The sequence below is a fragment of the Xenopus laevis genome, chromosome 9_10L (assembly GCF_017654675.1).
Source record: "Xenopus laevis strain J_2021 chromosome 9_10L, Xenopus_laevis_v10.1, whole genome shotgun sequence".
NCBI classification, from domain to species: Eukaryota; Metazoa; Chordata; class Amphibia; order Anura; family Pipidae; genus Xenopus; species Xenopus laevis.
This window is the reverse complement of record NC_054387.1, coordinates 34421213-34436400: the sequence shown is the minus strand read 5'-3', so window position 1 is coordinate 34436400 and position 15188 is coordinate 34421213. Positions and strand designations below refer to the sequence as shown.

Genomic DNA, 15188 nt, shown 5'->3' with positions numbered 1-15188 from the left:
CTGATATTTCCTGTAACTCACCTACTTCTCCCAGAATCACTACCAGGGGAGTCAAATCCACAAATCACTTTGAGGCATCCAGCCCATAGGAATCAGATAGCTTACAGGTAACAGTCCAAATGCTATCCCACAGAGTGCACAGTGAGGAGAGCCCTCCTATTCATTACATTTTCCCAAAGTGCAAATGTCGACATACTGCGCGTGTGCCCAATGGTTATTGCGATGTGAGGCAACTAATGGCCATGGTCTGGATCAGATCAATACCTGGTCCCAGAGCTTCAGCAGGTAGAGACCATGCTGGTAGTTGGGGCAAGCTCAACTTCATGACAGGAAATGAGGATAGAAGGGCGGGGAGCCAAAATGTATTTGATTGCCTGTCATATCCTGTCTAGGGTTGCCTTCTGGAAAAAAATACTGGCCTTTTTTCCTATTAATAACATTGGCATCAAGCATCATTTTTACCAGCCAGGCTGATAAAATACCGGCCAGGTGGCAACCCTAATCCTATCAAATGACATGACTGGGGATTAAACAATGGTGCCCACTGCCATGTGAAGTAACAGGAAAAGATATTTGTTGATTGTGGGACCAGTAACTGCCACTTTGTGTGTACTTAAAGGTACCCTAAAATCAGGACTTGTCAGCCAAGTACATCCAGTGTAGGAGACATTGGAAGCTTCACTGAAAAGACAGTGGGAATCATTTATAAACACTGGGCAAATCTGTACCTGTCAGTAACCCAATCAGTGATTAGCTTTTTTTTTAAGCTATCTGCAGTTTGAACACTGAAGCAATCATCTGATTGCCGTGGGTTACTGCCTGGTGCACATTGGTCCAGTGTTTATAAATTACCCCTAGTGTTTGATTTTTACAGCCTCTTGTCCTGCCTTGATACCTACATTAGGGAGCTGATTTTGTTATTTCATTATTATACCACATGCACTGGCCTACTACACCTAAATATTTCCTTTATATGGTGGATACTGGTCTTATTGAAACCATTGAATGTTGCCTGTCGGCCATCACAATGGAGACACTGTGCACACTCATAGGCAAATCTTTTCCTTGGTGGCAGTTTTAGAGCAACCCTTAGCACATGACCACTCACATGTCTTGGTGCAACACTTCTACATTAACAAAACCAAGTTTTATAGCAGCCATTAATACATTTATAACATTTTACCCATGTTCATTTAAAAATGCTGTGCAGAACAAACAAGTTTATGTTTTCAAATGAATGTTTATTTCGTCTATTTTAAGAAGGCTGACCTTTTTTTATTACTTATAAAGCTCTGCAACTTCCTGGACAGGAGAGGGGTGTACCACAGGAGAAATATTTCTTGAAGACGATTCCAGTATTAATGCTTGGGCAACATCGCAGTGCCAATGGAATGTTTTAATATGGCAGAGGACATGTCAAAAAGGCTATTTACTGTAATTCCTGTTATGCAGTGTAAGTGATCCAGAACCTACAGGAGAAAAATTATCATGTACAGGCAGAACTTAAGAACGTCAAACGGTTACTTGTTCTAGAACAGTCTTTCTCGACATAAAAACTGTTTTAGAGTATATAAATATAATATTATTCCATATTAAAACCTTTATGTTGTATGTCTAAAGCTGGCCATACACAACCTTGTTTGGCAAATGGGATAAGCAAATGCTGCTTCCAATTGCAATAGTGTAATAGGGGCCTGGGTATAGTTGCAGCCTGGCACTTGTACGAAAGTGCACAGGAGATTTTCATCAGCACAAAACAATGCGTTGCTGCAGACGCATCCACTGCCCCCCACGGTACTTACTCCACTATACTATTGCAAGTTTGTGGCAAATTTACAAAAGAGAATAGTGGAGTTCCTCACACCGGACTTGGCTTGTTAAAAAACAAAAATCTTTATTTAATCCATGTATAAAAAACACGTAGCATGGCTAACTCGACGCTTTTTGGGCACTGCTGCCCTTAATTATGAGCAAATTTACAAATAACTTTAAGATTATTAAAAACATTTAATAAACGCATAGTGGAAAGTTTCTTAGAATGACATTTTCTTTATACAAAAAAAAACTGTTTTTACATGGTACTTACACCTCTATAGAATGGCATGTTTGTGGCAAATTTACAAATAACTTTAAGACCATTAAAAAATGTTCATACATGCACAGTGGAAAGTTTCCTAGTATTACATTTTCTTTATACAAAAAAAACTGTTTCCTTGGTTTTCCATCTTTACAACCTTAACAAACCCTAAAAAATAGACAACTGGCAAAGTTGCTCAGATGAAATCACTGTACAAGGTGCAAGGTTACCTGATTCCAGGAGTCGTGGCCCAATATGAAAGCACCTGCAGAAATAACACTGGCAGCCAAGAGCATCTGATCTTCCTTTACAGGCAGAAATTTTATCCTGTCCAGAAATATACATTTTTGGTTATACTTTTTTAAAATCGACTTTGTTGATCATTTTTGTATAGAGGGGTTTTGGAATAAAGAAAACAGCAAGGGGGTACGTTAGACTTCCCTGATTACTGTGTACACATGGGAAAAATGTTGGAGCTTGCTGGTGCACAGGAGCCCCTCTACTTCCAGCCATATGATTATTCTATAACCCTGTAGCCAAGCACTGTTCAACTTTTTCCATGTAGTAAGCCAATGACACTATTTAGCAAAGCTTTCAGGGCCTTTAATGAAGGTGGTGTGGAATTGTTCCATTGTGAAATAATAATAATTGGTCTGTAAGAGCTCCAATAGATCCACAAAATCCGCACACTTTTCCTTTCAGTGGTTGATTGAAGCTGTTAGAAATTAGTTTTGCGAGGCCTTTCCAAAAGATTGGAGTGTAGACCAAGTTGTTGCTATAACTATGAAATAAAATACAGGTATGGGATCTGTTATCTGAAAATCCATTATCAGAAAGCTCCAAATTACGGGAAGGCTGTCTCTCATAGATTCCCTTTTAAAACATACTTCTATTTGCTCTGGAATAATAAAACTAATAAAATACTTAATCCAAACTAAGATATAATTCTTTCAAAACAAGCCTATTGGGTTTATTTACTGTTTATTTTAGTAGACTAAAGGTATAATGATCCAAATTATGGCAAGATCCATTATCTAGGAAACCCCACTTCCTGAGCATTCTGGGAAACAGGTACCATACATGGACATTAGGGTGAAAATTGCTCATAGTAGATTTGAAGAAGTGCCTCCCAAAAGTAAGGCAATACGTTTATGTTGAATAAAGCCATAAATGTTGCTCTAGCTATGGGGGTTGTGAAATATAAAGGGCTTACCTCTGTAAGGCAGTTGGTGACTGAAGGTCTGTTGATGTCTTCAGTATCATATCATAAATGATGTTTCTTACTAGATAAACCAGATCCAAAATCATAATGCACATTTCACGTAAGCTCTTCAGTGAGAGAGAGCAGTTATTGTGCCCTGCAAATTATAAAAAAATATATTATTAACACATCTTGTCCCATTACTAGGCATGTTTTGCAAACACTTCCTTTATGTAGTTGTTTCACATAACCTTGGTTCATATCCAGACATCATAATTTTCTGTTAGGAATTTAATACTTTCTACCCCTTTTAGTTACAGACAGCGACCATTGACAGTGTTGTTCCTATAGGTGTATTTAAAGGTTATTCTTCATATTTATTCTCTCCCTTACATCAGAAATGTTGATGTCTTTGCATCTATGTTTACAGAGCTTTCTGTGTTTGAATACAGACCATTTCACACAGTTCTCTTGAGCACAATTAAGAATACTATATAAATGAGTCTGTTGGTGAGACAAAATACAAAGTAGGTCTTTTACACATCCTAAAAGTTAATAGGTGTGTAGCACAGTGGATATTTTCTAATTTACAATATATATTTCTGATTGAGTCTTCATTAGATTTAGCCAGTGAAGTAAATTCAGCACATTTTAGAGAGCTATTTGTAAAGATAAGTAAGGCGTCCTTGCTCTACATGTATTGCTGGGTAAACAGACCATCGTAAACACAGGTATGGTTACCCAGCAAATATCCTTAAGAATATATAAACAGACAGCAGACAGACAAGACTCAGATTGAGTAACAACCTGAGTCTTGATAAATGAGATACAAAGTTCTTGCTGATCTTTTAGAATTGCATTGGACAGCATTTTGGGCTGAAGACCTCCTTAAGCTAACAATATTGCCTAGATCAGCATTCAGGGGTTCACAGTCTCTTTAGCTGTTGATTATAAAGCACACCTTAATTTTTGAATGAGTAGCTTCCCCTCGGACTCATGAGTGGGTGCCAGGATTTGGATCATCGCTTGATTATTGGGAACCTGAGGGTGATGAACGAAAGGTTGTGGGGCTCCCTGATTATGCTGAATTGATGCAGAACTGGCTATTCTTTTAATTACATCATATGACGTTAAGTAAATGTTTTTGAACGCTACCTTTACTTACTGTGTGTGTGTTATTGCTCACAAGCAGTATATCAAAAGGTTTAATCATTGATTCTGTATATTTGTATTAATATTTTTATTTATATTAATTAATACAATTATTAATATTGATAAAGGTTCACCCCTTTATTACAAGGTGCAAAAGGGAATTTGATTTATTACAGTTGTCGACCAATAAGCCAATTTCTCACATATATGGAGTAACAGTTCCTGATTTACATCCATGACCATTGTGCAGAAGGGTAGATCACCAATCTAGCAAGACTGCAACAAAATCAAATCGAATTATAAAAATTATTCAAATAATAATAATAACTTACCTAAAACTTCTAAAAGCATTTCTACATAGCTGAAAGGTGACAGAAGGTTTACACGGAAATCTAAAGTCCTTAATACTGTGAGTTCAGATCTCAGTAACTCCGCTTTAGTGTACGCGTAGCCTGCTGACCCAAAGAACTTCAGGGCTATATTGTAATCGACAATCTAAAATGTAAAATACATAGGATTTTTTTTTCTATGAAAAAAGCTAATCCTGACAATTTTGAGCATTGTCTCATGCAAGCTGGGCGAGCAGCAATCACACAACCAAAATGATGGCTTAAAGAACCACATACATGGCAATGGAAGTACAGCTTGCTTGCAATTAGAACACAGGATGCAAGGTGAAGCATGAATGTGTCACACAGTCGGATTTTCAGTGAGTTCCATGGTTCAGCCTGGGACCTTTCCATAATATTCCTGTATTCGGCACTGGACTTATAAACCTCTTCTACATGCAAGATCATAAACCTGAAATATTATTAAGAAGTGCTTATAAAATACTAACATATTTCCCAGCATTGCTGCCTTGTTCCAATAATCTGAATTATTTACTAATCATTATTTAATATATTCTACATTTTCAGTATATTGTGTGTCAGTCCATAAGTTCAGGTAGGTGACAGCAGCCCAGAGCAGGTGCAGTGGATCAGTAGAAATGAAGATGGGGAGATATAGGGGCATTTTTGGAGGCACATATCTTTACTGATAAAGGGTTGTGGTTGCCTTGAGCTGGTACAAAAGCCGAAAACATGATGTGTAGAGTTTCTAGCCTACTTCTTTAGTTAAGCTTTAGTTTCCCCATAAAGGTGGACATACATGATAATTCCCGCTCTTTTGGTGAGGTCGCCAAACGAGCAGATCTTTCCCCAATATACCCACCAACAGCAGGGTGATATCTGGTTAATCCGAACATTCGGCCGTAAGGTCTAAAGGACCAATATCGGCAGATTTATTCAGCCCGTGTATGGCCACCTTTAGCCCATTATACCAGACTGTATATACTGTAACAAAAAGATTATAGTTAAATCACCACAAAACTTTCCCCAAAGCAAGGCTGTAGGGAAAAGGGGTGCCAAAATAGATTTTAGTCAAAGTGCAGCCGCTTCAGTTTTTCACAAGGAACTTATTTATATAAGTGCTACCTTAATACTTCAAAGGGATATTCACCCAAAGAAGGGGGGACATCCTTACATCCTTCTGAAGACAGGATAGGAAAGAAAAAGTAACCCATTTACATTTGTGATTTGGGGTCCCATCATGTTACTGCTAATGCAGAGCTGTCTTTGGGGTTGGAATAGGGGTAGCCTGGCCCTGCATGTAAGCAGGAGCCACAGGACAGCATCTGTAGGTGGGATGAATTAGAGTTAATAGGTATGCCAGGGAAAGATGAAAAAAGAAGGGAAAGAATATACACAGGTACACCCCAAAATATAATATGCAGCATTTCTACCCTGCTAACTTGTAAAGCTTTAGTTCTCCTTTAAGCAAATACAACAGAAAATAGAAATTTCTTGTTTGCAGCTCTAATATATATTTTACCTATCTAATATTTCCACTGCTTGGTACTTTGTAGAGCTGTCTTGACCCCAGTATTCTGACAAAAGGAATATTATTTCTGAAAGGCAACAAATGTGAATTAATTTTCATCTCTAAAAATTACTTTTCATCATACCTGTAGCAGTTTACTGAGTATCTGGAGATGAGCTCAGAGTGAGGCAGAGTTATGAACTTCTTTAAATGTGATGGTCATTAGTTTGAATTTTATTCTGTGGAAGCCAGTGCAGGGATTGGCCCTGGCAAAGAAGGAGCCGTTTGCTCAAGGTTATGAGCCTAGCAGCAGTGTTCATTACAGACTGGAGAGGTTTTATTCTGTGGAGGGGAAGGCCAATTAGTAGACAGTTACAGTCATCAAATGCGTGATGTGACCAGAGAGTAAATCAGAATTTGAGTGGCATTTTGGTTAATGTATGACTATATTTTGCAAATATTCCTTAGGTAAAAGTGGCATGATTTAGTAAGTGACTGGATTTGAGAAGTGAATAACTGGGCAGAGTCAAGGATAACCCCAAGGCACCAGGCCTGAGGAGAAGGGGTAATAATGGAATTGGTCACTAAGATAGATACTTCTGGGATGTTATAGGTGTGGCATAGTGAAAAGAGAACCATTTCTGTCTTAGAGATGTTTAATTTCAGGTATCATTTGGACATCCAAGCAGACCCAAGAGACCTGAGTTAAAGGAACTGTAACACTAAAAAATCTATTATACGCTGCACTAAGATAAGCTATATCCTGCACAAAAGTTTACTATTTGCAATGCTTTATTAAAAATACAGTGATATAACTCTGTTCCGGTCTACCGAAATAAGACGATGGAGTGACACTCAACATCTCCTGCTATCCTGGATTCTGCTCAAACCGTTAATTGTTACAGCTGTATGGAGACTTTTTCAGCTGCCTTGATTAGCGCTCAGATAGATTTCTGTAGTAGGAGGAACACTGCCCACACACACCCTCTCCCAGTACCTAAATTAAATGAAGACAGGGATAGTTTACAAGGCAGCTAAAAAAAATCCTATGTACAGTAGTAACACTGAACTTCCGGTTTTGGCAGAAGTCAGGCTTAGAGGAGATGCTGAGTGTCGCATGTTGGATCTTGCAGTGTGACTGTCGCCCCATCGCCTTATTGCAGTAGACCGGACGCTCAGTTATATTGATGTAAAATCTGTGCAGGCTACAGCTTTAACTAGTGTAGGGTAGAATGGATTTTTTACTTAAAGGGGAACTCCGCTTCCAAACTTTGATAAAGAGGCCCACATAACACAGAAACTCCTAATATACCCATCACAGTTACCTTCAAAAAGTATGAATAAATGCCATTTCTATGCTGAAATTCAGCTGTTTAACAGTTCTTCTCTTTCTGCATCATTTGAAATTCTGGCAGGGAAGGAGGGACTAAACAACTTCTCCACAGCTTACAGACAGCATGCAGGAACTACATAACCCACAATGCATTGAACTGTGATGTTCCATTCCTTATTGAAATCACATGTGCAGGGAATTGTGGGGTTTGGAGGATGCAGGCTGAGGACAGCTGGCTGTTGATACAAAGTAACAATAGTCAGGCAGCTCAGCAAAGTAGTCAGACAGATCAGCAGGAAAGCGGGGGGCTAGGCTTAGGGAACTGTCCAAACCATTAAAAATCCTGAAAAGTCTGCATATTTTCCAATTGATGTATATTGCAAAATTGCTCGAAATTATGTTTACTTTTCAAAAAGCTTAAGTTATGTTTTGTGGAGTTCCCCTTTAATATTTTTTATTGGTACAGTTCCTTTAAGAGCTGTGGCTTGAGATTAGGAGAGGAAAGATAGATTTGAGTATCATCAGCATAGATGTGGTATTGGAAACCATATGAATTGATTCATTTGCCAAAGGAGGAAGTATATAGAGAAAATCATAAGGGGCTTAAAGTGGACCTGTCACCCAGACACAAAAATCTATATAATAAAAGTCCTTTTCAAATTTAAGTGTGGCCAGGGCATGGGGATGGACATCAGGTCCCCCATTCTGGTGCACAAACAAGATTCTGAGATGATGCAAGGCTTGCCTTAATAACAGTGTCCACAAAATTGCTCCTGCCTGCTTGCTATAATTTTGAATTCCCAGACTGAAGGAAACAAGATTCAGATAATTTATATAGTGTCATTAAAGTTCATTTTGCTTGACTAATGTGATAAAATAGGATTTTGAATATTTTTTTTGGGTGACGGGTCCCCTTTAAGATAGAGCTTTGTGGGACCTCAAGAGAGAGAGATAAGGGAGGAGATGATAAAAGACACTGAAGTGTCACTGAAAGTGATTTGAGAGGTAGGATGAAAAACAGGACAAGGCAGTGTCATGAAGGCCAAGAGAATGGAGAGACTGGAGTAGGCGATGGTTATCAACAGTGTCAGAAGCAGCTGAGAGTTTTAGGATTATTAATAGTGAGAAATGGTTTTAGCTGATAACATTTTATTCATTAGCCGGGTTAGAGCAGTTTCAGTGGAGTGTTATCACCTATAATTAGATTGTAGGGGGAACCAGCAGTTTATTGCCAGAGAGGAACAGAGGAACAGTATCAATGAATGTAAATCCACAACAAAAGAATCCTAATTTTCATATTCAAGCTGAATCAGATAAAACAATACATCATCTGTAAAACAAAATGTGGCCCTTAGTTGTCCAACAGTATTGCATTACCACAGTAATTTAAAAATGGCACGCAGGGTAAAGCTGGCCATACACAGGCAGATTGAAGCTGCCAATTTGGTCCCTTCAGACAACAGCATTAAGGGTTCTCCCCGATTCCCTGCCAGATACATATCTAGACGTGGATTGGTCAGATATCTATCAGGCAGGTTTAAAAGTGTCTGAGCACTATGATTATGTTCACGTTTATCATTAGAAAGTCAAGCAACTTTTAATAAACAATATTTTCTGGGTCTCACCAATAACTCTCGGATCTTTAAACGAACCAGCATATTCTGACAAGTTAGCCAAACTTTGTTCATTTTCCTTTGCTAAGTCTACAAGAACATCTTCAATAATATCTGAAGACACCATCCCAAACATAGATGCAGGAGAAGCAGGAAACCTCTTTTTGGCTGGGTCTTGGTTCATGGTTAAACCTGGAATGAAACTGCAGAAAAGGGGGAAAGGGAATAGCTTGTCTTATTGTATGTACAGTCTGTATGTATGTATATATTTCGATATTTCTGTAGTAAAAGAATTAGCATTTGGCATCATTAGAGAAAGTCAAGAGCTCACAGTTCATTTTTAAAGGGGATGCAAAAAACCAAACCTGGGAGCATCTGGTACTTTTTCATGTACATATTTGTATAAGATCTTGGTTTGTCCCCAGTATTATTGTGTAAGTTCATGAGGCAGTCGCAGAAGGGCTGCCACTATTTTATTGAGGGAACGATTAAGGGAGTTTTAAAAAAGTAAACAGGGGCATATTTACTTCTTCTTGTCTAACTATGTCAACGTTCACATCATACATTTCATATTTATAGAAAAACCTATGTATACTGTCTGCTGTGAAAGAAATGTGGCAAATTGTCACTTGGCATAAATCCGCTGTGAAAATTCACCAGTATTTTCCTCATGCAATTGTAGTGGGGGCAGTTCTCCAAACTGAAAATGTACGCCACAAATGAAATGAGAAATGAAATGTGGTATACTAGCATAGAGGAGGTGATGTAGATATTGAGATGTAAAAGTGGCTGGTCTTGATAATGGCAGATCGAAAGCCAGAAACTGGAGAAATTCCTCAAGGTGGAAATTCATTCTTCTGCTTGGCAGAAATTCACCTGAATGTTAGTCAATGCAAAGTAAATTCTCTCAAACATGTTGTACTCTGCTTTTGGTTAATTGGTAATGCAGTGGCACATTTTAGTTTTTTTGTAACAATACTTCAAATGTTAACTTTCATCCTTTATTAAACATCATCCATCAATATCAGTTTTTTTTTTTGCCCTTATACCCTCATGATAAATTCAATAGAAATCTATAAGAAGGTCCCTCTGAGAAACCTTTGCCAGTGGCTAAACCCGAACAATAGGGACGTGGCAGATAGCATTGGGGGTGGAGCAGTGATCTTGGGGTGGGCATGATGACATCAGAGGCAGGCACAATGATGTCGTGGAGCTACAATGCTGGGTCAGGGTTATTACATCACTTATATGTAAATGGCTGGATTTCTGTCCAGTTTTCGCAATGTTTTAAATGGGACAGAAAGTTTTTAACAGACAGCCCTTTGACAAACTGGGATGTCCAGTTGAAATCAAAACCCAGAACCCAAAAATGAGTCCAATGTTGTTTAAAAGAGAATTAATGGAAAGTATGGCCATTCATAAGTTAGGTATCTCTCCATTTGACGCTGGGGTATAGTCACTATGAGATTACTGAGCCTATGCAGTTTTTTTCAACCTACGCCGACAACATGAATTCAGCTGTGGAAAACGGCGCAATATCCAGCAACAACAGCACGTCGCTAGGGTTGTCACCTGGCCGGTAAAAATTATGGTTGATCCCAATGTTATTAATAGGGAAAAAAAATTAATATATAGGAAGCCCGGTATTTTTTTCCAGAAAATGTAGCAACCCTACACGTTGCTGACGTGAATTTATTATTCATAAGGTGGCTACACTAGTGACAAGTAGGGTTGCCACCTTTTCTTATATTTTTTACCGGCTGGTGGGGGGCGGGCCGTGACGTCAAAAGGGGCAGGGCCACAGCGCGGAGAACCAAAGACTGAGGAGAAAAGATAAGTTACAGGGGATTGGAGGCAGGCCGATGGCTCTTTTTGAAGAGTAAATGTGTAATACCGGCCCCGGCCTTGACAGGTGTTTTACCGGCTTTTACCGGGTTGCCACCTTTTCCGGAAAAAAATACCGGCCTTCCTATATATTTATCTTTTTCCCTATTAATAACATTGGGATCAACCATCATTTTTACCGGTCAGGCCAGTAAAATACCGGCCAGGTGGCAACCTTAGCGGCAACCCTAGTGACAGATAGGGTTGCCACCTGGCCGGTAAAAATGATGGCTGATCCCAACGTTATTAATAGGGAAAAAAGATAAATATATAGGAAGGCCGGTATTTTTTCCAGAAAAGGTGGCAACCCTACTGACAGACAGAATATACTGTATTATTATGATGCCAATAGGCTTCTCTAGTACACATGCGCAACACTAACCACTTTCCGCCTTCTCTGTTGTTAATAAAGTTGAATGAGAAGTAAAACGTTTGTTTGCGTCTTTCTCTCAATGTGACTTTAGAGTGCGGGTCGCAGGTCACAATGGCGTTAGGTGCATTGTGGGTAAGCGTTTGGGAAATGGCATCACATGTCGCCCATGTTTGTTGTGGTCATGAACGTGCTTCTTTTGCCGTGAGTTTTGGAAAATTCGAAAGTCAGATTACAGTTTACAAAAAAAACAAGTCGGTTAATGTGATTAAGTCTGGTCAGAATGGAGTTCATACATTTCATTGTAGTGTCATGCTAACAGGTTGCCCGCATGTAAAATGTCTGCTTGTCACCTCAGTCGTGACGTAGAATACTAGATGCGAGTGATGCGCTTTTTACTCGCGCCTAGAAACATGGCAGAGAAGGGAAGCCCTAAAGAGTCAGCGGCCAAGTACGCCCAGCGAATTGACCCGAAACGGGAGACTCTTAGTCCGGAGCAGCAGGAGTTTATGCGGAAAACGGAGATGGCGCAATGGCGGAAGAATGCGGGGAAGCTGCGTGGGCGCAATCTGGTCACTGGTTTAGTTATAGGAGGCATCGTGCTGGGCATTTGTATCCTTCCACTGCTTCATCATGACACAGTGTCAGTGTGACTATATGTTCTTACAATTCACACATACGAGTCATTAGTGTTCAGCTCTTTGTCCTTGACCTGCCTGCCTGTGTCCTGCCACGGGGTTACAGTCTAAATCATAGGACTTTTTTACCCCTGGAATATTCCTGAAGAAATAGGAAATTAAACTGATACTGACACTAAACATTTTCTTTTCAAAATATTTATTAAAAGTTACCTATAGGTCATGTCGATCGTTTTTCCTGAAGTAATTGTTAGTAGATGTTCCTGAACTTGACTGGCCCTTCTCAAATTCAAATAACTTTTAGTAGGATGTAGAGAGGGATATTGCAATTGTTTTTTTATTAAGGAAGGTTTTTGAGTTATTTATGTTTTTATTCAGCGGCTCTTCAGTTTCTATCATAAGCAAATTCCCCTAGCAACCATGTATTGATTTGAATAAGAGACAGGAATATGAATAGGAGAGAGGCCTGAATAGAAGGATCAGTAATACAAAGTAACAATATATTTGTAGCCTTACAGAACATTTTGTTTTTTTGTAGAAGGGAGTCCCCGACGCCCCTTTGAAAGCCAATTGAAAAGTTGCTTCGAATTGGCCGTTCTATAACATAATAAAAGTTACCTTAAAGGAGAACTAAACCCCTTCGGCGTTAAAATCTCTCCCCCCCCGGGCAAATGCCCCTAAGTTGCGACTTACCCCTCAGCGCAGGTCCTGTTCACGGAGTTCACAGGCGCCATCTTCTCCTGTGCGGTCTTCTTCCTGTATTGCCCGGCGTTTGGCGGCACATGCGCAGTAGGAGTATTTGCCGGTTCAGCTCTACCGTGCTTTCGCCGAAAGTCACCAGCAAATGCTCCTACTGCGCATGCGACACCAAACAGGGGCAATCCAGGAAGAAGACCGCACAGGAGAAGATGGCGCCTGTGGGGAGGGATTTTAGCGCCAAACGGGTTGACTTCTCCTTTAAAGGTGAAACACCCCTTTAACCTGTCAGTTAGAGATTCTAATGCTAACTGACTACTGCTGCACAAATATGGCAGCCCCCTCATAGAGGAACAGGGTAGTAAGAAAGGTAATGTAAAAGCATCTGGCAAATACTTTTATGGCAAAATTATAAATAAAAAAAATTATTTTCTGATGTCAGTATCTCTCTAATTTACATTTGGGGTGGGAAGCTTATGCTCACTATTTTGTAGCATGTAAGAATGACCAATAAGACATCTTTGTTCTGATCTTGTCACCTTACAGTAGGGTACGTTACTGATCTAGCAGATAAAATAGCAGTCAGGGCATGACCATTATTTTAACTTGTAATTCTCAGTGTTAACAACTCAGACCCTCCCTAATTCCCACTCCAATTTACCCTCTATTACCCTGCCCTTACCAACCAAATCTCCACACTAAATCTGCCTCTTTGTGTTACCACTTATCCCCTTCTTAACGCATCCCTTATGTCGGTGCCTTAAAAAAGGGGTTGATTTATGTTTAAAAAAAAAAAAAGAAGCTGGCAAACATAAAATAAACTGGCCATACATGTGAATATCATGAGGTGGTCAATATTAGGCTGCTCCGATCTTTGGACCCATGATCAGATCATAATTGGAACTATGCAGCACTACATCAACTCACAGCTGCAGCTCTAGCAACGTGAAAAATCAAACCTGCCCGAGTAATATTTATAAGATTTTCAGACAGATTTTGGTCAGACAGACCATACACAGGCCAATAAGTTGCCAACTCAGTTGCAAATTATGCATCTGGCCCACGGGTGTTTCGTTCCACCACAGCTCAGCTAAATACCTTGTTTCCCTGCTTAGTTTCTTTAACCCATTCTTAGATGGATACACCTTCTATTCTGTGGCTCAGGAAAAGTTTTTAGACGAACTGGAAGTTGACGCGAAAGCAGCCCGTGCCAGTTATCCAAAAACATCTGCCAACTGAAGAGCTTTGAGGAAGGGGATATTTCTTATGAAAATCAAGATGGACTCTTAATGACCCTTCATTTTCCAGTGATTCTACTCACATGACTTCAGCAGTTCTATTTCTTCTTATGGCTTGTGCTCCCTGATCTCTAGTAACTGTTACAGAAGTCACACATTTATATATATATATATATATATATATATATATATATATATATATATATATATATATATATATATATAATATATATATATATATATATATATATATATATATATATATATACATATACACATATATATTTGTTCATATCTTATGTTCTACAGCATCTCTACTACATAGTCCTAGAACAATGCCAGTCAGGGTTACAAATAAAGGAAATTGATTGCAAACAATAACATGACTTTACAGAAAGATATACAGTATAATTTAATAAATGGGAGATGTATAAAACATATTGCTGCCCCAATATGAAACCTTTGACTGGGGCAGTGAATCATAAACTATGTAACCTGTCAAGAGATTTTCTGTTTTGGGCCAGGACACTCTCACAGGGTGTCTATGTACCATGCACTTCTTTCATTGTTGTGGTAACGATAATGTAAATGTTGGAGATGCCTGTACTTTGTAATAAAATATGACTTGTTTGAACTGAGTATGTCCTTCTACAAACTGACTCCTCCTCACCTAAAAAGCTTACAGGGTCTTTACATGAAGATATGGTAGTCATCTTCCTGTAGAAGGGGTACAGTGCAAAGCAGTAAAGAAACTTGAAGGATAAGTGAACCATTAAAATAAGCGAATGCTGGAAAGAGTCAGAAAAAAAAATGAAAGACCAATTGACAAGTTGCTTAGGGGCAAATTTACTTACCTTCGAAGTTGCGCCAGTGTTGACTTCACCAGGCGTAGATTCGCCAGGGCTGCGCAAATTCACGAATAGCCGAAGTTGCGCTAGCGATGTTACGATCAGCGGTTCGAAGTTACGCTAGCAACCGGAAATTTGCATACAGCGCAAAATAGAAGATTGAATGGACGTGTATGCTGCAGCAAATAAATAACAACTACACAAGCCCAAGGAAATGTAATAAAATGATATAGAGGTGTTCTAATGCCCTACACATGTGCCCACAGTATAGTTTAGGT

The 15188-nt window shown here is 39.2% G+C and overlaps 2 protein-coding genes across 6 annotated transcripts; one reads left to right on the top strand and one right to left on the bottom strand.

Moving 5' to 3' along the window:
- Window positions 1-1220: 1220 nt before the first annotated feature.
- cntd1.L (cyclin N-terminal domain containing 1 L homeolog) lies at window positions 1221-12854 on the bottom strand. 4 transcript variants are annotated; one of them, XM_041576646.1, is made up of 8 exons: window positions 12822-12854; window positions 9249-9439; window positions 6303-6378; window positions 5057-5231; window positions 4763-4925; window positions 3291-3435; window positions 2308-2404; window positions 1221-1469 (listed from the first exon to the last, which is right to left on the bottom strand). In XM_041576646.1, the coding sequence occupies exons 2-8, from the start codon at window positions 9418-9420 to the stop codon at window positions 1359-1361; spliced, it is 939 nt and encodes a 312-aa protein (XP_041432580.1). In that variant the 5' UTR covers window positions 9421-9439; window positions 12822-12854; the 3' UTR covers window positions 1221-1358. The 4 variants fall into 4 exon arrangements, with proteins under 4 accessions (XP_041432580.1, XP_041432581.1, XP_041432579.1 ...); XM_041576647.1 differs by lacking the exon at window positions 12822-12854 and adding an exon at window positions 11844-11932; XM_041576645.1 differs by lacking the exon at window positions 12822-12854 and adding an exon at window positions 11787-11875.
- ccdc56.L (coiled-coil domain containing 56 L homeolog) lies at window positions 11856-14696 on the top strand. Of its 2 annotated transcripts, NM_001092677.1 has the most exon segments (3): window positions 11856-12102; window positions 13960-14276; window positions 14332-14696. In NM_001092677.1, coding segments are annotated over 2 exon segments (303 nt in total). In that variant the 5' UTR covers window positions 11856-11903; the 3' UTR covers window positions 14064-14276; window positions 14332-14696.
- The last annotated feature ends 492 nt before the right edge of the window (window positions 14697-15188 follow it).

Excerpts from the sequence above, each read along its gene's own strand:
- ccdc56.L (XM_041575639.1), top strand. The coding sequence starts at position 11,868 with ATGCGAGTGATGCGCTTTTTACTCGCGCCTAGAAACATGGCAGAGAAG. Across the intron at positions 12,103-13,959 it reads AGGCATCGTGCTGGGCATTT|ATGGATACACCTTCTATTCT; the intron begins GTATCCTTCCAC and ends ACCCATTCTTAG.
- cntd1.L (XM_041576646.1), bottom strand. The coding sequence starts at position 9,420 with ATGAACCAAGACCCAGCCAAAAAGAGGTTTCCTGCTTCTCCTGCATCT. Across the intron at positions 6,379-9,248 it reads TAAAGATCCGAGAGTTATTG|AAATAATATTCCTTTTGTCA; the intron begins GTGAGACCCAGA and ends GTTGCCTTTCAG. Across the intron at positions 5,232-6,302 it reads GCAGTGGAAATATTAGATAG|GTTTATGATCTTGCATGTAG; the intron begins GTAAAATATATA and ends ATAATATTTCAG.